The following is a 24,406-nucleotide window of genomic DNA, read 5'->3' as shown; positions in this document are numbered from 1 at the left end:
AGCGTATCGGTTCTTGGACATCACGCTACCTTTCTTTTGCAGGCCGTTACAACCTCGTCAGCTCTGTTCTGTGGAGCATCTGCAACTTCTGGATCGGTGCTTTTTGACTTCCCCGAGCATGTATTCGTGAAGTGGAAAAGCTTTGCTCTGCTTTCTTGTGGTCGGGTTCTGATCTGAATCCAAAAAAGGCCAAACTACAGTGGGATGCAGTCTGTAAGCCATGCCGAGAGGGAGGGCTTGGTCTTCAAAGCTTGCGAGAGGCAAATGATGTGTGTTGCCTAAAGTTGGTCTGGCGAATACTCTCTCATGGTCGGTCTCTTTGGGTCCAATGGGTTGAACGTTATTTGCTGAGGGGAAGGTCGTTGTGGGTGGTTCAGGAGAACACGAGAATGGGCTCTTGGATTTGGCGGAAGATCTTAAAATACAAAGCTGTCACCCAACAGTTCTGTAAGGTGGAGGTGGGAAATGGTTTGCAGACCTCTTTTTGGTTCGATAACTGGTCCGCTTTGGGCAGGTTGGTGGATGTGACAGGGTCTCGAGGGGTTATTGATTTGGGGATAAGTCGATCAATGTCAGTGGCAGAGGCCTGGTCGACTAGGAGACGTCGGACACCTCGTCTTCCGCATCTCCTCTCGATAGTGGATACACTACGTTCGTAGTTTCAACAGAGAACAGAGTAGCCTGATCTCGTGTTGTGGAACGGAAAGAAAGACAGATACAATGCGGAGTTCTCTACGGCGGACTTGGAATCATATTCGGTCCACCTGTCCTGAGGTTTCATGGTACCGAGCGGTGTGGTTCACTCATGCCACTCCCAAGTATACTTTCTGCACATGGTTAGCGGCTCATGACAAACTGGCTACAGGTGATCGAATGCTAAGGTGGAACATTGGGGTTACTGGGACCTGTGTTTTTACTCCCAGCGCAGTGTCGAAACTAGATCACATCTGTTCTTCGCCTGCGTTTTCTCTTCTGCAGTGTGGGAGGCGACGGCAAAGGGGGTGTTCCGATCACAGTACTCAAACGACTGGCATCAGCTTTTGACCTTTCTATCAGACACGCGCCTTGATCGACTGGGCAGCTTCTTAACAAATTCTACCTTTCAACTTACGGTGTACACCATCTGGAGAGAACGCAACGAACGACGGCATGGCCAACCTGCTAACACCTCGGGACAACTGATCAAATGGATTGATCGTCAAGTGAGTGATCAGATTTTGTCCATTCAGCGAACGAGAGATAGGAGGTTTGATAATGGCCTTCAGGCTTGGTTCCAAACTAGACTGTGATCTTGTTTTCTCTTTCATTATGTAATCTTCTTCAACTAAACTATTCAAAATCTAGCTGCACTTGTTGTAACAAAGCAATTTTGTGTTGAATATAATTTAACATTAAATTCAAAAAAAATAAAAGAGACTAAGAGACGATTCAAAGATCAATTCATTTCACAAGAAAAAACAATCAAGAGAAACATCTGATGCATTGTTGTAGCGATAGGATGATGATAACAATAATATGGAGCTTTTGTTTACTCTTCTGTCTTTCTCACTCAACACTTGTTATTGCTAAACACTTGTGTCTTCCAGACCAGAGGGATGCTCTTTGGGAGTTCAAGAAAGAGTTCTCTGTCCAAGAGTTCGATCCCTCTATTTCTGGTGTTAAAAAGACAGAGAAGTGGAGGAAAAACACTGATTGCTGTTCTTGGGTTGGTGTCTCTGTGATCCTAAGACGGGATTGGTGGTAGAGTTGATCCTCGGGTACAGTTACCTCAATGGCCCTTTACGATCTAATAGTAGCCTCTTTAGACTACAACATCTTCAACGCCTAGATCTTAGCAGCAATAATCTCTCCGGTATTCTACCAGAATCTATTGGCAACCTCAAACAATTGAGGTCTTTGAGTCTTTTTCGTTGCAATCTCTTTGGAAAGATTCCTTTTTCACTCGGAAGTCTTTTTTATCTCGCTTATCTTTTACTTTCTGATAATGATCTCACCAATAATGAAGGACCAGATTCGATGGGCAACGTAAACCAACTTACGGATTTTCAACTAGTGCTACTCAACTTGACCTCGCTCATCTGGATCGACCTTGGTTCTAACCAGTTCAAAGGTATGCTCCCATCAAACATGAGTAGCCTCTCCAAACTGGAGTATTTTGATATTAATGACAATTCATTTTCTGGAACCGTTCCCTCTTCTGTCTTCATGATCCCTTTGTTGGATAGACTTGACCTGAGCAGAAACGACTTCAGCGGTTCACTTGAGATTGGGAATATCTCTTCCCAATCTAACCTTCAAACATTATACATGGGAGAAAACAATTTCAAGGGGCCAATCCCAAGATTTATATCGGAGCTAGTTGGGCTCTCGGATCTTAGCCTTTCTTTCTGGGACGCATGAGAGGCCATTGTTGATTTCAGCATCTTCTTGCATCACAAGTCATTTAAGTCACTCGATCTTTCAGGGATTCATTTGAATATCAGTTCAACGCTCCATCTTCCCTGACCAATTAAAATCTTGGTTTTATCATCCTGCAATATTTCTGAGTTTCCCAAGTTTCTAATAAGCCAAACCAGTTTGTATTTTTTAGACATCTCTGCCAATCAAATTGAAGGCCAAATACCATAATGGCTATGGAGTCTGCCAGCTTTGATGTACGTAAACATTGCTCAGAATTCCTTCAGTGGAGAACTAACTATGTTACCAAACTCTATCATCGATACCTTTATAGGCTCTGATAATCAGTTTTCAGGAGAGATTCCTAGATCAATATGCAAATTCGATCATCTTAGTACACTTGTTTTCTCCAACAACAACTTCAGCGGTTCTATTCCACGGTGTTTAGAGAATTTCAATTCTTCTCTTTGGATCTTGCATCTTCGGAATAACAGTCTCTCTGGTGTTTTCCCAGAGGAGATTATCAGTGCTAACTTGATATCACTAGATGTTGGTGGCAACCAGTTATCAGGACAACTTCCCAAGTGGCTGATCAACTGCAGTTATCTCCAGTTTCTGAACGTGGAAGATAACATAATCAATGACAAATTTCCACTCTGGTTGAGTTCGTTGCCCAATCTACAGATTCTATTGGGATATGTATATTGTATATTGTACAATATTCTCTAGATAAGGTTTAGGAAGATTTACATATTAGTATATCTTGGTCCCCAAGTTTAGATACCCTAGTTCTCTTTGTATAAATACGTGATGTAATGGTTGGAGATGAATAACACAAACATTCTATTCTTTTAGCCGATTCTAGTTTTAACATGGTATCAGAGCTAAAAGCTTGAAAGATCTTTTGTCTCTCTTCTTTTGTCTCTTGTCTATCTGTTTTTCTCTCTTTTTGTTCTCCGTTTGTTTTGTTTCTCTTCTCCGTTTGTTTCTTTGATCGGTTGATCAATATTTTTGATGGGTGAAGAAAAAGCTATCATGGCTAAGGTTTCCGACTCTAACACAGTCTCGCCTTATGCGTTGTCTTTGTCTGATAATCCCGGTTCCATGATCTCCTCTGTTGTGTTGAGTGGAGATAATTACTCGGAGTGGGCCACCTAGATGTTTAACGCTCTTCGTGCTAAAAGAAAAAGTGGGTTTATTGATGGTTCCATTAAGAAACCTACAGCAGTTGGCTCGAAGTTGGAGTCTTGGACAAGCGTGAACTCGATGGTTATTGGTTGGTTGCGCACCTCGATCTCTCCTTGTGTTCGTTCCACGGTGTCGTTTATTGATGATGCTACAGAATTATGGGAAAGTTTGAAGAGCCGTTTCTCTGTTGGAAACAAGGTTTGGATTCATCAACTTGTGTGTCAGCTTGCATCGTGTAAGCAAGATGGGCAGTCCGTCATGGATTATTACAGTTGCCTGGTGAATTTGTGGGACGAGCTTCAGAGGTATCGACAACTTCCGGTGTGTACGTGTGGAGCAGCAGCCAAGATCGCGACAGACCGCGAGGAAGAGAAGGTTCATCAGTTTGCGATGGGCCTAGATGAATCTTGATTTGGCAACGTTATTTGCCAAATTGTTGATGCTGATCCCTTCCCCGATTTAGGACAAGCCTATGCTAAGGCTGTTCGTGAGGAACAACAACAAGCTGCTAAGAAGAAAGAACAACAGTACGATGCAGTAGGATTCGTTGCTCGGCGAGACTCACATCAGCCTGATTCGACCTCTGCATCACTTGCGAATGAATCCGTGGAAGCTTCAGGTTTTGCAACACGCTCTGTTCCTTCGAATTTTTCTCAAGGAAACAACAGGAACAGAGAGCGTTCCTTGCTCTGTTCCCACTGTGGAAGGTCAGGGCATGAGAAAGAATTTTGTTGGGAAATTGTTGGTTATCCTGAATGGTGGACTGAGCGCAACAAGGGTGGATGTTCATCAGGTCGTGGTGGTCGTGGTTCGACTTCAGGGGGAGCTGGACGTGGTACCAACTCTGTTTTTGGTGGATGTGGTCGTGGTTATGCAACTGTAGCTCATGCTACAAGTCCCCACGCCTCAGCCTTCCCTAATTTCACACCTGAACAATGGCAAGCAATCAGTAAGATGGCTTCAGAGAAAACAAGTAATCACATAGATAAACTTTCTGGTAAGATATTTTCTGGTAAGATTCATGAGGATTTAATTTTAGATACTGGAGCCTCTCATCATATGACCGGAAATCTTAAGTTGTTAGTCAATGTGACATCCGTACCATCTTGCTCTGTAGGATTTGCGGATGGAAGTAAAACTGTATCTGAAAACATGGGAGAGTTTCGTGTTTCGGATCATCTTACTCTCGCCAATGTTTTATATGTGCCAGATTTAAATTGTTCTCTTATCTCTGTTTCAAAGCTTCTTAAGCAGACTGGTGGTGTGGCATTCTTTACTGACACGTTATGTGTTGTGCAGGACCGTTTCTCGAAGACTCTGATTGGAGCCGGGGTAGAACGTGATGGGGTTTATCTTCTTGAAGATGTTGCTGTTGTGCGGGTTAATAAGGTTAGAGTGCAGTACGACTCAACTTTGTGGCATCGTCGGCTTGGACATCTTGCTTTTTCAGTTCTTTCTACTTTACCTATTGGTTTTGATGTTTCAAACTCAGCTAGTCCTCCATGTGACGTGTGTTTTAGGGCTAAGCAAACAAGAGAAGTTTTTTATGATAGTTCAAATAAAGCAATGGATTATATTTCGCTTATTCATGTGACGGTTAGGGTGCTTATCGTGTTTCTGCTTCGTCTGGAGCTGTTTATTTTTTGACTATTGTAGACGATTTTTCTAGAGCGGTGTGGACACACTTTCTATTAGAAAAATCTGAAGTTTGTCAAATTTTACAGAATTTTTGTGCTTATACCAAACGACAGTTTGATAAGCCGGTTCGGATGGTTTGGAGTGATAACGGAATAGAGTTCATGTGCCTTGCATCATTTTTCCAAAGCAAAGGAATTATTCATTAAACATCGTGTGTAGATACCCCACAACAAAATGGCCGCGTTGAAAGGAAACATCGGCACATCTTGAATGTTGCTTGGTCTCTTTTGTTTCAGGCTAGTCTTCTGGTGTTTTTTTGGGGAGAAGCAGTTTTAATGGCTACATACTTAATAAATAGGACGCCAACAAAGGTTCTTCAAGATCGCACTCCGTATGAACTTCTTCATGGGAAGAAACCTGTTTATGATCATATTAAGGTGTTTGGGTCTTCCTGTTATACTCATAGACGTTCTCGAGATAAAGACAAATTTGGAGAAAGAAGTCGTCATTGCATTTTTGTGGGTTACCCCTTCGGCAAGAAAGGGTGGAAGGTGTATGATCTTGAGACCGCAAAGTTTTCCGTCTTCTGTGTTGTTATCTTCCAAGAGGATGAATTTCCATTTGCCATCAAGTCTACTTTGCAAGACCAGCCTGTTTCCTCTCCCATTGCAACGATTGATGATGACTGGCTGGTTCATTTAGAACCCACGCATGAGGACAGGGGGAGTCCCGCGTCGTATACTGCTAGGTCCAAAGAGAGTGAGTCAGGTGGTTTGTCTACTTCACAAGCTCCTGTTGAGCCTACTTCTGCTGAAACAGTTGCTACACATACTGTCCTAAATCCCGTTGTTGATAGTGCTAGCGGTCAGTCTAATGTTGAGTTGGGACAGGGAAAGCGTCAAAAGTTTTCATCCGTTAAATTAAAAGATTATGTGACTTACTCCACACGTTGCAACGTTGAAGACACCCATCACGTTTTTCCCGACTTCTCCTCAGTTTCTTCGTCAACGGTTCAAGGTACACACACTCCCTATCCTCTCACAAATTACATATCTGATGAAAAATTTTCGCCTTCTCATCGTGCATTTCTAGCGGCTGTCGTTAGTGGGGTTGAACCGATATCGTTTAAGCAGGCCATGCAAGATCCTCGTTGGACTAACGCGTGTGGTACAGATATCACTGCGATGGAAGAAAACCATACTTGGGATGTCGTAGATTTGCCTCCTGGCAAAGAGGCTATTGATAACAAATGGGTTTTCAAGATAAAGTATCATTCTGATGGATCGCTCGAACGGTATAAAGCTTGTTTAGTTGCTTGTGGCAACCGTCAAGTCGAAGGGGAGGATTATAATGAGACATTTGCTCCGGTCGTTAAAATGACCACCATACAAAGTTTACTACGTATCGTTTCTGCCAGGAATTGGGAAGCTCATCAGATGGATGTTCATAATGCGTTTTTGCACGGTGATTTGGAAGAGGAAGTGTATATGAAGTCGCCAGTTGGTTTTCGTCATTCTGCTCCAAATAAGGTGTGTCGTCTCCGCAAGTCTTTGTATGGGCTTAAGCAGGCGCCTAGGTGCTGGTTTGCGAAGCTTACCTCTGCATTGACAAAATTTGGTTTTGTTCAGTCTTATGAAGATTATTCTCTGTTTACATATTCCAAGGGTGAGGTAGAGCGTCGGGTTCTCATATATGTTGATGATTTATTAGTTTGTGGAAATCATTCTCATATGCTTAAACGGTTTAAGGAGTATCTGGGAAAGTGTTTTCACATGAAAGATTTGGGTAAGGCGAAGTATTTCCTTAGGATTGAGATTGCTAGAAGTGCTGAGGGTATATATATGTCTCAACGGAAATACGTTCTTGATATTGTGTCTGAAGCAGGGCTTCTCGGAGCTCAGCCGTCTCCTATACCGATGGAACAAAATCACAAATTGGGGTTGAGTAAGAGTGATTTTCTTTCTAATCCTGAAGTGTATCGTCGTTTAGTTGGTCGTTTGATCTATCTTCTTACTACACGTCCTGAGTTGTCCTATGCCGTTCACCTTCTATCTCTGTTCATGAAAACACTGTGAGTTGATCATTTGGAAGTTGCACTCCGGGTTGTTAGATATTTGTAGGGTACTCCAGGACAAGGGATTCTCTTGAGCTCCGACTCGGACTTGACTCTTACTGCGTATTGGGACACGGACCATGGTTCATGTCCTCTTACTCGTTGTTCATTGAGTGGTTTTGTTATGTTTTTAGGTGGCTCTCCTATCTCTTGGAAGACTAAGAAGCAAGATAGGGTGTCACATTCGTCTGTTGAGGCTGAGTATCGTTCAATGCGTCATATGTTGCAAGAAATTATGTGGCTTTGGAAACTCTTCGTGGATTTGTGATGTTCTCAAACACGGTCTGTTCGGCTGTTTTGCGATAGTCAAGCTGCTATTCATATCTCGTCTAATCCAGTGTTCTATGAGCGTACCAAACATATTGAATCTGATTGTCATGCTGTTCGAGATGAGGTTCAAGCTGGGACGCTTACTATGGTTCATGTTGGTACTGATATCCTGATTGTTGATATCTTTACGAAGGCTTTGGGTCAAGTTCCGTTTGAAAGATTATCAACCAAGTTGGGCATTTGTGATTTGCATGCTCCAACTTGAGGGGGAGTATTGGGATATGTATATTGTATATTGTATAATATTCTCTAGATAAGGTTTAGGAAGATTTACATATTAGTATATCTTGGTCCCCAAATTTATATACCCTAGTTCTCTTTGTATAAATACGTGATGTAATGGTTGGAGATGAATAACACAAACGTTCAATTCTTTTAGCCGATTCTAGTTTTAACAGATTCTTATCCTTCGTTCTAACGAGTTCCATGGGCTGATATCCTCTCATGGGGATTCTTTGAGTTTCCCCAAACTACGAGTTTTTGACATTTCTGAAAATCACTTCAGTGGAGTGTTGTCATCAGATTACTTTGTTGGTTGGAGTGTAATGTCATCGGTCGTAGCCATTGTTGATATTACGCCTGGATATGGGGTCTTAGGATATGACCGAAACTCCTATCATAAATATGTGGTTCTGACGATTAAAGGATTGGAATTGGCACTGGTAGGGAGTGGTTCAAAATCTACAAAACCATTGATGTCTCGGGAAACCGACTCTAAGGAGATATTTCAGAATCCATTGGTATGCTCAAGGAATTGATTGTGCTCAACATGTCAAACAACGCTTTCACTGGCCATATTCCACCACTTCTGTCAAACTTGACCAATCTCCAATCATTGGATTTGTCTCAAAACAGATTATCTGGCAGTATTCCACCAGAGCTCGGAAAACTCACGTTTCTAGGGTTGATGAACTTTTCTTACAACAGGCTTGAAGGTCCAATACCAAAAGCCACTCAGATTCAAAGCCAGAATATCTCATCATTTACCGGGAATCCCGGTCTATGCGGTTTTTCTCTTCTAAATAAATGTGGTGGAGAAGTATAAGAAGAAGATGAAGATGAAGAAAAGGAAGAGAAAGATCAAGTATTTAGCTGGATTGCAGCAGCAATAGGATATGTACCTGGTTTGTTCTGTGGACTAACCATCGCTTACATTCTCTTACTTAATAGGCTAAGAGTTCCCCAGCTTTTCCACTTTTCTTCTCCGTGACCGTTGAAAAAATTATCAATAATAAAAGTGTCATCTTGAGTATCTGTCTTTTTTTTTTGTGTTACTTTTATCTTTATCTTTAAGTTCTCGTTGACCAGATATTCTTTGGTACTCTAGGCTTATTAGGCTCCATTTATGGTAAATGTTCAGTCTATATGGTTGAAACTTATGATTGCTTTTTTTTGTGTCATACACTCATACTACCCTCAGTAGTCATGTAAGACAAGATCCCTCTGATCGTGGTGACGCACTTATACATCCCTTCTAAAATGAATTTGTAAGATATATACAGACTCCAATAACACATGCATTACCACTTCTACGTATAGTACTTCAAGCAAACATGACTCATTTTTATGATAGACCATGTGCAATAATATAAAAGATCATACTTCTTCCGTATAATTTTACCTGAATGAATTATAATAATGAATATTTTCAGATTAAGTGATTTTCTTATTAAGACGTCAAGATTAATTGGCTGTTGGAGGAGCTAAAACAAAAAGATGAGGTTACAAACATGGCTTTGCTTGCGGCTCTGTATCGTTTTGGTCACGGTAGGAGATGCGGTTCTTGATGGTGCAATCAAATCGTTGCAGAAGAGTATCATTTAGTTCGGTACAAGTTGCAATAGATGAATTTTACTCCATGTTTATGTGTCAAACTGTAAACTTAAAATCAATCAAAATCTATCTCTTCAGGATTCACGTTACGTGGCTCACAAGGTTTACACCGGAAGTAATTATTTAAAATTGTTTTAAGCCAGGAACTGAACGTTTTGTTTTGTATATTGATGTCTGCTCAGACGATAGCTTGAGACAAGCGTTTTCTAAATATGGCCAAGTGCTTGATGGTAAGTGTAGTCTTTGGATTACTCACCATTCAAGAACTTGATGGTAAATTTCTCGCTTGCTACATATTGTCCCTGCTTCGTCAACAGAGGACGGGTCTCTCAGTTTCGGCCTTTCGGGGTCTGATGCTGTTTGGTTTAAGATTCTAGAACAATAAAATAAAAGGGTAAATATTGTTCTGATATTTCTAGGAAGAGCGGTAAATGATCAATCCAGTTGGCACTATTGTTCTATGGAGTCACGACGTCGGCCACATTCTCAGTTCGTATAAAAAGGACCACTACAAGAAAACATGGTCGTTTCCGACGGAATTTGTGATAGCGACCTATCCGTCGGAAATTTCTGACAGAATTTTGAGAAACATCTAACACATTTCCGAGAAGAAAACACAGCGACGAAAATGCGTCGGACATTTTCAATGGGACAAAGAGCGTTGGTATTGCGTCGGAAATTTCCGGCGAGGGTCTGACAAAAGGTTAGATTTTCCGACGCCTTAATCATTGTCGGAAATGTGTCGCAAATTCCTGACGACCTTCTGATGGCTAATTAACCGTCGGTAATTTTCAACAGATTTCTGACAAAAATTTAGCCGTTATTATAGCCGTTTCTAGCCGTTTTGAAATTCTGACAGCCCGTCAGAAAACAGTCGGAAATCCAACGAAACAAAAAAAAGATATCTCTAAATGACTCTACTCTCATTCACACAATTTGCAAAAGAAAAACACAAAACCAAAGAAAAATGTCTTCTTCGAATCCGTTTAATTATTTTTGATCATGGATGGACCAACCCATGCATGATCCAGTGACAAATTTACTTATGCCAGATTACGCAGAAGGTCTACAATAGTTCATGGCGTTTGCGACAAACCAACCGGTAACCATAAATTCCAAAGAAATGTATTGTTCATGTTGTACTTGTCAAAATTTTAGATGTATTCATGTATCTCAAGTTTGGTTGCATTTGTATGGGCACGGCTTTATGCCGGGTTACAAAATTTGGTTTATGCATGGTGAGAATGAGTCAATGGTGGATTATGCTAGTTGTAGCGAACATTATCTTGGGGATAGTTTAGAGGAAAAAATAGCTGAAGTAGATGCTAATATAGAAACTGTTCAGATGGTGAATGATGCATTTCGTGAAAATGTACAATCGTTTGATATAGCTAGTGATAGAGAGTAGGAACCTAATCTAGAAGCAAGAAGGTTTTTTGATATGTTAGACGCAGCTAAGCATCCATTATACAAAGGATGTAAAAAAGGTCATTCACCATTATCAGCTACAACTAGGCTGATGGGTATCAAAACAGATTACATTTTGTCTGAGGAATGTGTGGATGCGAGTACTGATTTTGTGAAAGATATTTTACCATAAGATAATCTTTCACCGAGTACTTACTACGAGGTGCAGAAATTGGTCGCTGGTCTTGGTTTGTCGTATCAGATGATAGATGTGTGTATTGACAATTGTATGTTATTTTGGAGAGAAGATGCAGATCGCTTGACATGTAAGTTTTGTCGCAAACCTCGGTATCAAGAAACTAGTGGAAGAGTTTCGATTCTGTATAAACGTATGTGGTATTTGCCATTATCAGAGAGGTTTAAGAGGTTATATCAGTCAGAGCGCACAGCGGGGCCAATGAGATGGCATGCGGAGTATACAACTGAAGGTGAAATTACGCATCCCTCGGATGCAGAAGCATGGAAACATTTTCAATCAGTGTATCCTAGTTTTGCTTTTGAGCGAAGGAATGTATACCTTGGATTATGTACATATGGATTTAATCCCTTTGGGAAGCATGGGAGGCAATACTCGTTGTGGCCAGTTATTGTGACTCTTTACAACTTGCCGTCATCTTTGTGCATGATACGAGAGTTTCTGTTTTTGACTATCCTCGTTCCTGGTCCAGAGAATCCTAGAAGATCACTTGATGTGTTATTTCAACCACTTATCTATGAGTTGCAAATGTTATAGGAGCATGGTGTTGAAGCTTTTGATGTTTCATGTCAGCAGAATTTTGTCATGCGTGCAGCACTTATGTGGACCATAAGCGACTTCCCCGCATATGGTATGTTATCTGGATGGATAACTCATGGAAGATTATCTTGTCCATATTGTCAAGATAACACTGATGTGTTCCAGTTAACGCACGGACGAAAGACTTGTTGGTTTGATTGTCATAAAAGATTTTTACCGAGTAACCATCCTTATCGCCGAAGCTCCACCTTGTTTACTAAGAACAAAAAAGTTTTTGAAGGGCCACCTCCTGAGGTTGATGGTTCTTATGTGCTAACTCAATTACGAGATTTTGGTGCGGATATGACGGTTGAGGTTGGTGGTAATGGGCATGAACCTGTTGACGGTTATGGAATTAATCACAATTGGCATAAAAAGAGTATTTTCTTTAAGTTGTCATATTGGAAGGATCAACTACTAAAGCATAATTTAGATGTCATGCATACTGAGAAGAACTTCTTTGATAATGTCATGAACACCGTCTTAAATGTTCCAGGTAAACCAAAAAATAACTTGAAGTCTAGACTAGACTTACCATACATTTGTTCACGGAAGAGCCTTCATGTTTTGCAAAATGGTAAAGGACCGATTCCTGCATTCCGGTTAGATGCACATTCAAAGAATGAGTTCTTTGATTGGATTCTACATAGTGTTAAATTTCCAAATGGATACGCATCTAACTTCCGTAATTGCGTCGATCTTGGAGAAGGGAAGTTTTCTGGGATGAAAAGTCATGACTGTCATGTGATTATGCAACGCCTCCTTCCATTTGTGTTTGCCAATCTTCTTCCACAAAATGTGCATAGAGCAATTGCAGGTACACTCATTTTATTGAGAAAGTAAATAAAATTATATTAAATTTTTATAACTTTGTTAAATATTTATTATTATAATATGCAGGCATAAGTGCTTTCTTCAGAGATCTATCTGCTCGAACACTCACGGTCGATATTGTTCGGAATTTGGAAGAAAAGATACCAATGCTCCTTTGCAACTTGGAGAAGATATTTCCATCGTCCTTTTTTTATGTTATGAAACATTTACCAATTCATCTCCCGCGGGAAGCAGCTCTCGGTGGTCCTATTCAATATCGATGGGTGTATCCGTTTGAGCGTTATATGCATCATCTCAAGAAAAAAGTGAAAAATCTAGCAAGAGTAGAGGGTTCTATTGTGGCATAAAGTATAAATGGAAGAAACTTCAAACTTTTCAGAATATTACTTTCCAACACGTGTTCAAACAAAGAGCCGTCGACCTGCTTGACACGATGATGGAGGTGAAAAACCATTTTATCCAGTCAACGTCCCAAATATATTTCAGCAAATCGGGAGACTAAGTGGAAAATGTAAGAAACGTCGACTAACAAAGGAAGAATTTGATCACTTGCATAAATATGTGCTAACAAACTGCAAGGAAGTGCTTGAATATGAAATGTACAAAATAAATATTTAGTAAATGATATAAATTTGTCAATTAATATTTATTTAATTAATGTGATCTTATTAATTATTTTTAATTAATATTTCTAGGATTTACAAAGCTCAAGTACAACAAGAGTATCCATATTTGACGGAAGATGAAGTTGAGACCCTTAAACAAACCGAGTTTACGCGCTGGTTAAAATTTATGTAAGTTTAAATTCAAAATAACATATTTATTTATTTATTTTTGAAAATTTAGTCTTAATTGTCATATACTATTTCCAGGTTACAATGGGTTCTTCTAGAGGTCAATCATTTCCCGTTTGGTTGGAAGAGTTAGTGAACGAGCCAATTTATATTGCAAAGTCATATCCAATGTATTGCACTCGGGGATATGCATTTAAAGTATATCGAGAAGGAAGTAGAAGGCCAACTTCAAATTATGGTATATCTTCCCTTCTGGCGATCTTGTGTACTACGGGAAATATTGGAAGTCCATTACCCGGGAATGCTTGACTTGTGGTTCATTGCATTCTATTGCGATTGATATGATCCAAACAGAGGTGTAAAACAAGACGAATTTGGTGTTACTTCATTGCATTCGGGTTTGCAACTTGAGAAGTACGATCCCTTCATACTTGCTTCACAAGCAGTCGACTGCTTCATGAGGATCGTTCACTCTTCAACAAAATCTACATATCACCACTTAATTTTGTAATAATAAACCAATAAACTTTCAGAGGGTTTCTAATAAATTGTATTATTGCACCATAACAGTGGCAGCTTACTTGGCGCCACAGCACACGTCTAAAGGCATTCTAAGTGGATTGCTTTAGTTAGTTTAGTATTAATTATATGATTAAATAATATTTGAGTAACTCAAGAGAGTTGCTGGAGTGGAGATGGTCTAACGCAACACGAGCAACAAAAGCCTCGAAGGTTAGTTTTTTGAGGAGGTGAGAAAACAGAGCAAATGGGTTTGAAAAATCAAAGGAATCAAAGGAACCTTCAGGCTGTGAATAATCAAATCACGTTTTCTACGAGGAGACTTGACTTTGTAGAGACTAGAGAGCATTCATATAGGAGAGTTAAAATAGTCTTTGTGGAAGAAATACTGTATCTTATATTGTTGTCTTCAAAGGAGACTTGTCAAGACAAGCTTTAATCTCCTCCACAAATGTAATTAAGAGTTGTTCCAATTATTTAGAGTTCACATATTCGATTTTATGTGGAAGCAATTAGTCTTCACAGGAGACTCTTTCTAAGTCAAGCTTTAATGTTTTTCCATATATGTAAGAGACGAAGATTCAAAGATCAACTCGTTTTCACAAGAAAAAACAAAAATCAAAGAGAAAAATATGATGCACTGTTGTAGTGAGAGGATGATGATAACAATAATCTGGAGCTTTTGTTTAATCTTTTGCCTTTCTCACTCATCACTTGTTATTGCTTCTCATGCTAAACACTTGTGTCTTCCAGACCAGAGAGATGCTCTTTGGGAGTTCAAGAACGAGTTCTCTGTCCACGAGTTCGATCTAGTAATGTTAATATGGGTGCACCCGGCCCGTTTAAACCCGGCCCGTTTAAACCCGAACCCATTTCACATAATTTTTTTAATATTCATTTAAACCCGAGCCCGTTTAAACTCTACCCTTTTAGGCCCGTGAAATTTATAATAGCCCGTTTACCCATTTAGCTTAGTGTTTTTTTTTTCTACAGCAACAGAGATATTTTTTTTCTACAAGTCATATGAACGAACAACAGAACGAGTAAAGTAACATTACATCAACTTATCAAGTTAAAACCCAAATAATCTACTAGAAACATGAACTGATGAACACAACGATGAAGTAGTAGCAAACTCTGAAGACTGAAACATTCTTCTTCATCCTTTAAGATAATCCATATCAGCTGAAACACACACAAATATAACAGACATGAATACATGATCATCCAAGAGAACAATGGCTTTAACAGCTAAAGTTTAGCTTCATCACTAGTGGCATTAGCAAAGATTAACAAAATCACCAATGGTATTACTGTATTAGCAAAGAACGATGTTAACAAACCTGTATTTTGAGCTAGTGATGAGATGCTTGAATAGCTTCATCACTAATCCTGATTACTCCCTGTATTTTGAGCATCTTTTTCATCTTCTTCGTCTTCTATGTTACCTATTAAAGCTGTGAATTAGTTGCTAAGTCACTGAATTAGATACATATTAGTTGCTAAGTCTTACTCGTAAGTTACCTTCATATTCTGCAAATCCTCTTAACCAGTTACGAGTACACAATAGAGCTTGAACGTTCTTTGGAAGTAAACGGTTTCTGTATGGAGTTAACACTCTAGATCCGATGCTAAACGCAGACTCTGAGGCAACTGTGGTGATGGGTATACTTAGCAAATCACGTGCCATACATGCTAAATCACCAAGTCGATGTTGGTTGTCTTTCCAATAAGACAAAACATCCAAATTCGGGAAAGACTTCCTCTCTAGTCTTGGCTCATCTAAATAGATATCCAAAAGTGTCTTTGTATTTTCCACCCCAACTCCAATGTTTCTTTCAAGCTCAAAAAGATCCTGCATAAAGATTCACATCATCATTATCATTAGTCAAACTGTAAAATTATGATACAAAATTATTGCAAAATTAGTATTGTAAAGAAAGTACACTTACATAATCATAATCATCATCAAGTGGAGATTCAGAAACTAACTCATGTGGAGTTGGAGCTGTTGAAACACCTGAAGCATTTCCGGTAGACTTAGCTTGATAATCTTTGTAGAGCCTAACCAAATTTGCTCTAAGCTCATCTTTTTTCAACTTAGAAGTTGTTGGATCCACTTTCTCATAAGCCATTTCAATCATCTGCAGTTTCATTCTTGGATCTAAAACAGATACCATGGCCAAAATTACGCTATAAGCTTTCCAGTACTTAGAGAACTTTTTCTGCATTTTCTTAGCCATGTTTTCAACACCTTCATCATCACAAGATGCAAATTTCCTCAACAATAGCTCAATTCTCCATACTTGTGTGAAATACACATTGGCAGTGGGATACTTCGATCCTGAAAAATGTGTAGTGATGACACTGAACGGTTTCAACAACTCACAAATCTTTTCTCCACGGTTCCATTCATTTTCTGACGGCAATGTCTTGTAATTTGTATCATACCATTGCAAGCTAACAAATGCTTTCCTAAACTTTAAAGCCCTTGCAAGCATCTCATATGTAGAGTTCCAACGATGCTCAACATCATTTGACAGACCAGCTCCACTTTTAATTCCAACTCTCTGTACGCAAGCTGCAAAAGCTTCTTTCCTTGAAGGAGATGCTTTAACATATCTAACACTCTCTCTAACATTTTGCAAGATGTCTTTTGCTAAATCTAAACCAGCTTTCACTATGAGGTTCAACACATGAGCACAACATCTCACATGCATACACAACATCTCACATGAGAAAAAATCTAAACCAGCTTTCACTATGAGGTTCAACACATGAGCACAACATCTCACATGCATACACAACATCTCACATGAGAAAAAGAGTTGTGTATGACGGTGGCGAAAAGATTCGCCGGGATCAGAGAGCAAAAGATGACGGAGGTGGCGATTATGCTTCGCGGTTGTGAGTTTTGACATTAGGTCTAAGTTAGACCGTCTAACACTAAACGTTGTCGTTTACATCGAGAATTCAAAAAAAAAAAGTTATCGGGCTACCCATTTAATTTTAAATAAGACCCGTTAATAAACGGGCTTAAACGGGTGTACCCAATTAAAATTATTGGTTTTCTAAACGGGTTCGGGTCTAAAAAAACTATACAGAGCCCCATAAGACCCGCGGGCCTTAAGCCCATTTTAACATCACTAGTTCGATCCCATTATTCACGGTGATAAGAAGACAGAGAAGTGGAGGAACAACACTGATTGCTGTTCTTGGGTTGGTGTCTCTTGTGATCCTAAGACGGGAGTGGTGGTTAATTTGAACCTCGGGTACAGTTATCTCAATGGCCCTTTGAGATCAAATAGTAGCCTGTTTAGACTACAACATCTCCAGAGCCTGAATCTTGGTTACAATAATCTCTCGGGTATGCTACCAGATTCCATCGGCAAGCTCAAATATTTGAGGGTTTTAAGTCTTAATTATTGCAATCTCTTAGGAAGGATTCCTTCTTCACTCGGAAATCTTACTTTTCTCGCTAAGCTTGATCTTTCTTTTAATGGTTTCACCAGTGAGCTACCAAATTCGATGGGCAGCCTAAACCGGCTAACAAATTTGGGACTTGTATCGAACAAACTCAGTGGCAACTTTCCTCATGTGCTGCTTAACTTGAGCGAGATCACTAAATTCGACCTTCGTAGTAACCAGTTCGAAGGTATGCTTCCATCTAACATGAGTACACTCTCCAAACTGGAAGATTTTGAGATTAGTGATAATCTATTTTCTGGATCTATTCCAAACTCTATCTTTATGCTCCCTTCTTTGGTCCACCTTGACCTGGAAAGGAACGACTTCAGTGGCCCTCTTGAGATTGGGAATCTCTCTTCACCGTCTAAACTTGGAAGTTTTGCCCTTGGAGAAAACAATTTCAATGGACCAATCTCGGAATGTATATCGAAACTAACCGAGCTTTGGCTTCTTGACTTGTCCTTTTGGAACACAAGGAGAGGCATGGTCGATTTCAACATCTTCTTGCAACTGGAGTCTCTTACGTTGCTTGACCTCTCTTATATTAATACAAGAAGCACACTTGACGTAAGCATATTCTCACCTCTCTTGTCACTGAGTGACTTGGATCTTTCCGGGATTAATTTGAAGATTAGCTCTACTCTCAGTCTTCCCTCACCGATGGATACCTTGATTTTATCGTCCTGCAATATTCTTGAGTTCCCCAAGTTTCTAGAAAACGCAACCAGTTTGTTATATTTAGACATCTCTGCCAATCAAATTGAAGGCCAAGTACCAGAATGGTTATGGGGATTGCCAGTGCTGCGGTATGTCAACATTTCTCAGAATCTCTTCAGTGGTTTTGAAGGATCAGTGGATGTTATTCAAATACGTGGAGGACTAGTCATGCTTGATATAAGTTCAAACACATTCCAAGATCTTCCTTTGTTACCAAACTCTATGAAGTTCTTTTCAGGCTCTGATAATCAGTTTTCAGGAGAGATTCCTAGAGCAATATGCGAATTGGTTGCTCTAGATACACTTGTTTTGTCCAACAACAACTTCAACGGTTCTATTCCTCCATGTTTCAGCACTATTCTTTCGGTCTTGTATCTTGGAAATAACAGTCTCTCTGGTATTTTTCCCAAGGAATCTATCAGTGATAACTTGAGATCACTAGATGTTGGTAGCAACCAGTTATCAGGAGAACTTCCCAAGTCTTTGATCAACTGCACTCAACTCGAGTTTTTGAACGTGGAAGACAACATAATCAAGGACAAGTTTCCATTATGGTTGAGATTATTACCTAATCTACAGATTCTTGTCCTTCGTTCTAACGACTTCTATGGGCCAATATCTTCTCCTGGGGGTTCTTTGAGTTTTCCCAAGCTGCGAATATTTGACATTTCAGATAATCGCTTCACTGGAGTCTTGCCATCAGATTACTTTTCAGGCTGGACAGCAATGTTATCTGTGGTGGACATTGAAGATCGTACACCGATTAGGTTTGCAGGACGTGGATCAGGCTACTATCATAAATCGGTTGGTCTGGCGAATAAAGGATCCAATATGGAGCTGGTTGGGAGTGGTTTCACAATCTACAAAACCATCGATGTCTCTGGAAACAGATTCGAAGGAAACATTCCCAAATCCATTGATTTACTCAAGGAACTGATTGTGCTCAACATGTCAAACAATGCTTTCACAGGCCATATTCCACCATCTCTATCAAACTTGACCAATCTCCAATCATTGGATTTGTCTCAAAACAGATTATCCGGCGAAATCCCGCCGGAACTCGGGAAACTCACGTTTCTAGGGTGGATGAACTTTTCTTACAACAGGCTTGAAGGTCCAATACCACAAGCCACTCAGATTCAAAGCCAGAACAGTTCTTCTTTCGCAGAGAATCCCGGTCTATGCGGTGCTCCTCTCCTAAAAAAATGTGGTGGAGAAGAAGAAGAAACAAAGCAAGAACAAGATGAAGATGAAGAAAAGGAAGAGAAAGATCAAGTATTCAGCTGGATTGCAGCTGCAATTGGCTATGCACCTGGTTTTTTCTGTGGACTCACCATTGCCTACATTCTCACTTCATAGGCTAAGGGTTCCCCACTCAACAGAGAAACTTTCTATGGCCTTTTACAATTCATATGATCGATCATTCAAGTTCTTTTCTACGTTTCCCTTCATATATACTTTTGCTTTTTATTGCTACCACGTCATTTTCCATCTTTGAAGAGACATACTTCGGTACGTACTCTAGGCTTCTTAGGCTCCATCTCCATTTATGGTAACTGTTTAGTCTATATGGTTAAAACTTATGATTGCTTTTTTTTTGTGTGAGAGACTGAGACTCTGAGAGCGAGTCATACTACACTCAATAGTCATGTAAGACAAGATCCCTATGATCATGGCGTACAAAACATAAAGTCCATTGGGCTAACCTCTCTAAGCTTCTTCCTCCGTCACATTATGAACCATTGACAGCATCAGGAAGGTCCTTCAGAACCTAAAAAGTTATAACAATGCTCTCTATTAGCTTCTAACTCACAATAGACAAGCTCCGAGTTTTTCAAAAGTAACGGTATTATAAATTTATAACTAGAGCGAGGTGAGGTTGTTATGAGAAGATGGTTTCTCCTTGATGCTACCTTGTAAATATGTCAAGAAGCATAAGCATCGGTTTCTGCATATCGTAAGTTTGTAACTGCTCCTTTGGAGGATGGCACTTCCAGTTTCCAAGCCTGATTTTGTTCAGCTCAAGGACCTGCAAAGCAACAGCTTTAAAGAAGAATACAACCAAATTCCCTGAGTTCTAATAGGAACTGAAGATGTAGTAAGTATTGGAGTCTTGCCATCAAACTCAAAGATATTGCTTAAGAATTACTTACTTTTTTGGTTTCAGAAAATCACTTCAGTGGAGTCTTGCCATCAAATTCCCTGAGTTCTAATAGGAACCTCCTGACCATGGCATAGCCCGTAAGGTTGGAGAAGAAAAGAAGAAGAGTGGGAGAAAGAGAAACTACAGGAAGCTTCAATGTCGTCGATAGCGAGAAGCTCTTCCTTCTTAAAATCTTCCTCGTCGTCCCAACTTGTGGAAGACATCACTTTCTAATTGAAAGAAAAACTATACTAATTGTGTATGACCAGTAAGTAATTCTTAAGCAAATATCTTTGCTACATACACCCACACTCTCTTTACATTAGAACTGAGGGCAGATGTAGTAAGTATTGACTATGAGAAACCAAATCCAATCTATCAAAAACATAATACAAACATATTTTAAAGCTGAACCGGGGAAAAAAGAAAACTCGCTGATATTATTATTAAGAAAGCCAACAAAATACAACAATTTCGAAAAGAAGACAAAAAAAACATTAAAGAAATAACTCAAGAAAACCCTTTTTTTGTTGTTTTTACTATTTCTTTCTTCATTTCTTCGCCTTTAAAATTTCAATTAGGCGATCCTACAAAAGCATTTTATATATATGGTAGGTAACAGAAGATTACTCTTAGATAAAGAGAGAGATCTCTACTCCTGGTACTTCATCTCAGACATGAGGAATCCAGGCATCTCATAAGAGGCCGAGAACTTCTCAACGTCAGCTTTGAGCTGCTCGAGATCTTTGTTGTCCACCAAACCCTTGTTGAAGTCCTTCAACAACTTACCGTACTGCTTCTGGATGTCCAATGTCAATGTAACCGCACGGCTCAGGAATTCTCCAATCTGCTCAAAGTCCTTCTCCACCAATCCTCTTGAGGTCATAGCGGGTGTCCCTACAAAAACACACACATATATTAGCAAGATCCGACAATGAGATTCCATGGGTGGCTATTGTCATGAACAGTTCAGAATTCCCTCTTACCGATTCTTACACCTCCAGGGGCAAGAGCACTACTGTCTCCAAATACTGCATTCTTGTTCAATGTAATACTGCACAGATCGCAGAGCTTCTCAACCTTGTTACCTGGCAAAAGCAGAATCATACATACATCAGGACTAGTTCCACATAACATAGGGTCACAAAGGTGGTTTTCTTTTCTTTAAAAACATTATTCACTCACCGGTCAATCCAAGAGGGCGAAGATCCCAGAGAACAAGGTGGTTCTCAGTTCCATTGGTCACAATCTGGTATCCCTTGCTCATCAGGTAGTTTCCAAGGGCAACAGCATTGGCTTTCACCTGTTTTGCATACACCTTAAAACCAGGAGTGTTGGCCTGCTTCAACGCAACAGCTAGAGCACCGATCTGGTGATTGTGGGGACCACCTTGAAGCGCAGGGAATACAGCAAAGTTGATTTTGTCCTCAAAGTCATAGACTGCACCCTCGGGTTGACCCTTCTTGGCTGGTTTTGGGCCCTTCCTGTAGAAGATCATACCAGCCCTTGGTCCCCTCAAACTCTTGTGGGTTGTGGTTGTCACAACGTCACAGTACTCAAACGGGTTTGCAGCTTCCTGTAAACATGATCAAAACTCAATCAGTTCTGTCGGTGAATGCAAAAAAAAAAAAAAAATCAATCTTGGCAACTAACATTAGTGTACTCACACCACTTTATCCGGTTGGTTTTAGTTACTGAATAGAATTGAAGATTTCCCATTGGTATATTCACTTACACATGCGAGTTGAGAAAAAAAGAAACAACGAGAAACTACATGGAACACACAAGTAAAATAAAACGACTAAAACAATGTGATATAATTCTTTCTTAGGAATAAGCTCATTTGATAATACACCCTGAAAACACTAGACTCGATACATGAATGCAAACAGATATGAGACGAGACAGATCGCTGAATGCAAACAGATATGAGACATGTGTAACTGAAGTTGATACTAGAGTTCCACAAATCCAGATCTTCGTTCTAGACAAACGCTTTAACAAAACAGATCTAACAAGAGGAAAAGGTATATGAAACACTAGATCAATACAAAAGAAAAGAGGCTTATAATATACCTGAGCAGCAACGAGACCACTGATGTGAGCCATATCACAGAGCAAAAGAGCTCCAACCTTATCAGCAATAGCTCTCAATCTAGCGTAATCCCAATCCCTGGGATACGCACTACCACCACAGATGAGCAACTTAGGCCTGAAATCCAACGCCTTCTCCTCAAGCTTATCGTAATCAATGTAACCAGTGGTGAAATTAACCTTGTAGGGAAGACTCTCAAAGTAGATCGAAGTCGCAGAGATCTTCTTACCACCAGATGTATAGTAACCATGAGTCAAATGACCGCCTGAAGGCAGATCAAGCCCCATGATACGATCGTGAGGCTGGAGCAGAGCGGTGTACGCGGCGAAATTCGCCGGAGAACCAGAGTAAGGCTGAACGTTGACGCCCCATTTCTCCGGATCGCAGTGGAAAGCTTCGAGAGCTCGCGAACGGCAAAGGTTCTCGATCTGATCGATGAACTCGTTACCTCCGTAGTAACGGTTACCAGGCATACCTTCGGAGTATTTGTTGGTTAAGGCGCTTCCGAGAGCTTCGATGACGGCGAAGGAAGTGAAATTCTCGGAGGCGATGAGTTCGATTCCTCTACATTGACGACGCTTCTCCTTCTCGATCAGGTCGTGGATCTCTGGATCTACGGTGGTGAGAGGGGTGTTTCCCCATGAAGAGACTGGTTCCATCTTTTGGATGTGTTGTTGGAACGATGGATCTGAGATTGAGAGAGAGAGAGAGAGAGAGAGAGAGAGAGAGAGAGAGAGATCTGAGATCGGAGAGTGAGGGAAGTGGGAAGAGAGGCGGTTGGGTTTAAAAGAGGAGAAGAAAGTGGATTAAATTACGGATTTGACCTTCTTTTGCTAATTTTGGTGTTGGTTGGTTAGGTGTGTGTGTGGTAGGAGAAACAAGCGGATAGGTTTTGTCTGTTTTACCCTCTTACTAGTACCTTTTCCTTAATTAATCATGATTAGATAGATACTTTATACCTGAGTGCATTTAAGGTTGTTTTCGGTAAAACTCACTCTTTTGCATTATTTTCTTCTTTTTGACATAAGAATTTAATTTGTTTGTAGAAACATTTACAAATATTTAAATTGTAAGTCACAAAAAGAAAAGAAAAAAAAAAGTTTATAATTCAGAAAAGTGAAATTAAAATTGAAATAAAACATAGTGAAAAAGGCTTTGAGGGCCCATGGAATTGATTAAGCCCAGTGTTTTAATTACGTTTTTGACAAGAAACTGAAACTCTATGGTTTCAAATGATCGTTACATCTCTTTCCCAATATGGTTGGCGTGTTAAATTAGATCTTATGAATTAATATTTTGATGCAAAGGCACTTAACCAACGTTTCAACATTGTCTACCACGAAATTATTCGCCTGGTTGTGAATATTGCAACAATTTGGGTCGTTACTGTTTTGCAGTATTATGTGATTAGTCCCTATAAACAATGAAGAACTTCTGTTTACAAAGAAACCGCAACCAGTTAGTAATAACTTTATCTATGTAATCTTCTCAAGAAGTATTTTTGTATTCATATAGCTTCATTAGCTTATAATGTCATATATCTTACTGAATATCATGAGCATGATTTTTATTATTTTCTGAAATATTTGTTATGTAGGTTTAAAATTTTAAAAAAGAACTTCTCGCAGTTGCTCTCTACGTAGTGGATATCCACCTATAAACGGTAATAGCTTCAAAAATTTAAAGACTCGCCTATAAACAAAGAAGAACTAAATTCCCTTTAAATCTCTTGTTTACTTATAACCAAAATAGTCAATAAGCAAATTTTACTTGCATATTCTTGTTAACGGTATAAGTGGCAAATGAAATATGTACAAGTTGTTATAACGGTATAGTTTGATGTTTTAGGGGATTTTCTTTGTTCCTAGAAGATTTATTTTCTTAAATAAGAGGACAGAGGTGAAAAAGAAGAAAAAGTACAGATTTAAACAAATTAAAGTAAAAATAAATAAATAGATTAATTAGATTTTTCTGTCTTAATATGTGTGAAAAGTCTTAAACGTTAAACGATTAGAGCGAAGAAGTATCATTTAGTAGACAATATTTTGGTTGTTATTCGCTAAATTTAAGTTTGTTTTTTATATTGGCTATCACC

At 39.6% G+C, this 24,406-nt stretch overlaps 3 protein-coding genes and 3 pseudogenes across 4 annotated transcripts; 4 read left to right on the top strand and 2 right to left on the bottom strand.

Annotated features, from left to right (window-relative positions):
• Nucleotides 1–720: 720 nt before the first annotated feature.
• On the top strand, nt 721–1,289 carry LOC147930810 (uncharacterized). Its single transcript, XM_087477040.1, has 2 exons — nt 721–865; nt 979–1,289. The coding sequence occupies exons 1-2, from the start codon at nt 721–723 to the stop codon at nt 1,287–1,289; spliced, it is 456 nt and encodes a 151-aa protein (XP_087333166.1).
• A 188-nt stretch (nt 1,290–1,477) lies between these two features.
• LOC147930809 (receptor-like protein 48) lies at nt 1,478–10,095 on the top strand (annotated as a pseudogene).
• A 1,202-nt stretch (nt 10,096–11,297) lies between these two features.
• Nucleotides 11,298–13,880, top strand: LOC147930808 (uncharacterized; annotated as a pseudogene).
• Nucleotides 13,881–14,831: 951 nt separating this feature from the next.
• Nucleotides 14,832–17,016, bottom strand: LOC147930807 (zinc finger BED domain-containing protein RICESLEEPER 2-like). Its single transcript, XM_087478096.1, has 4 exons — nt 15,841–17,016; nt 15,413–15,743; nt 15,232–15,336; nt 14,832–15,073 (listed from the first exon to the last, which is right to left on the bottom strand). Exons 1-3 carry the CDS (start codon nt 16,807–16,809, stop codon nt 15,275–15,277), a joined length of 1,362 nt encoding a protein of 453 aa, XP_087334222.1. The 5' UTR covers nt 16,810–17,016; the 3' UTR covers nt 14,832–15,073; nt 15,232–15,274.
• A 400-nt stretch (nt 17,017–17,416) lies between these two features.
• Nucleotides 17,417–19,666, top strand: LOC104733684 (receptor-like protein 48 pseudogene; annotated as a pseudogene). Its single transcript, XR_015574280.1, has one exon. The product of XR_015574280.1 is annotated as a receptor-like protein 48 pseudogene (transcript).
• Nucleotides 19,667–20,638: 972 nt separating this feature from the next.
• Nucleotides 20,639–23,174, bottom strand: LOC104732290 (serine hydroxymethyltransferase 4). The gene is made up of 4 exons (XM_010451824.3): nt 22,293–23,174; nt 21,402–21,792; nt 21,203–21,304; nt 20,639–21,113 (listed from the first exon to the last, which is right to left on the bottom strand). Exons 1-4 carry the CDS (start codon nt 22,968–22,970, stop codon nt 20,869–20,871), a joined length of 1,416 nt encoding a protein of 471 aa, XP_010450126.1. The 5' UTR covers nt 22,971–23,174; the 3' UTR covers nt 20,639–20,868.
• Between the last annotated feature and the right edge of the window lie 1,232 nt (nt 23,175–24,406).

The sequence above is a fragment of the Camelina sativa genome, chromosome 12, assembly GCF_030686135.1.
Source record: "Camelina sativa cultivar CO46 ecotype springtype chromosome 12, ASM3068613v1".
Taxonomy (NCBI): Eukaryota; Viridiplantae; Streptophyta; class Magnoliopsida; order Brassicales; family Brassicaceae; genus Camelina; species Camelina sativa.
This window is presented reverse-complemented; position numbering and strand designations above follow the sequence as displayed.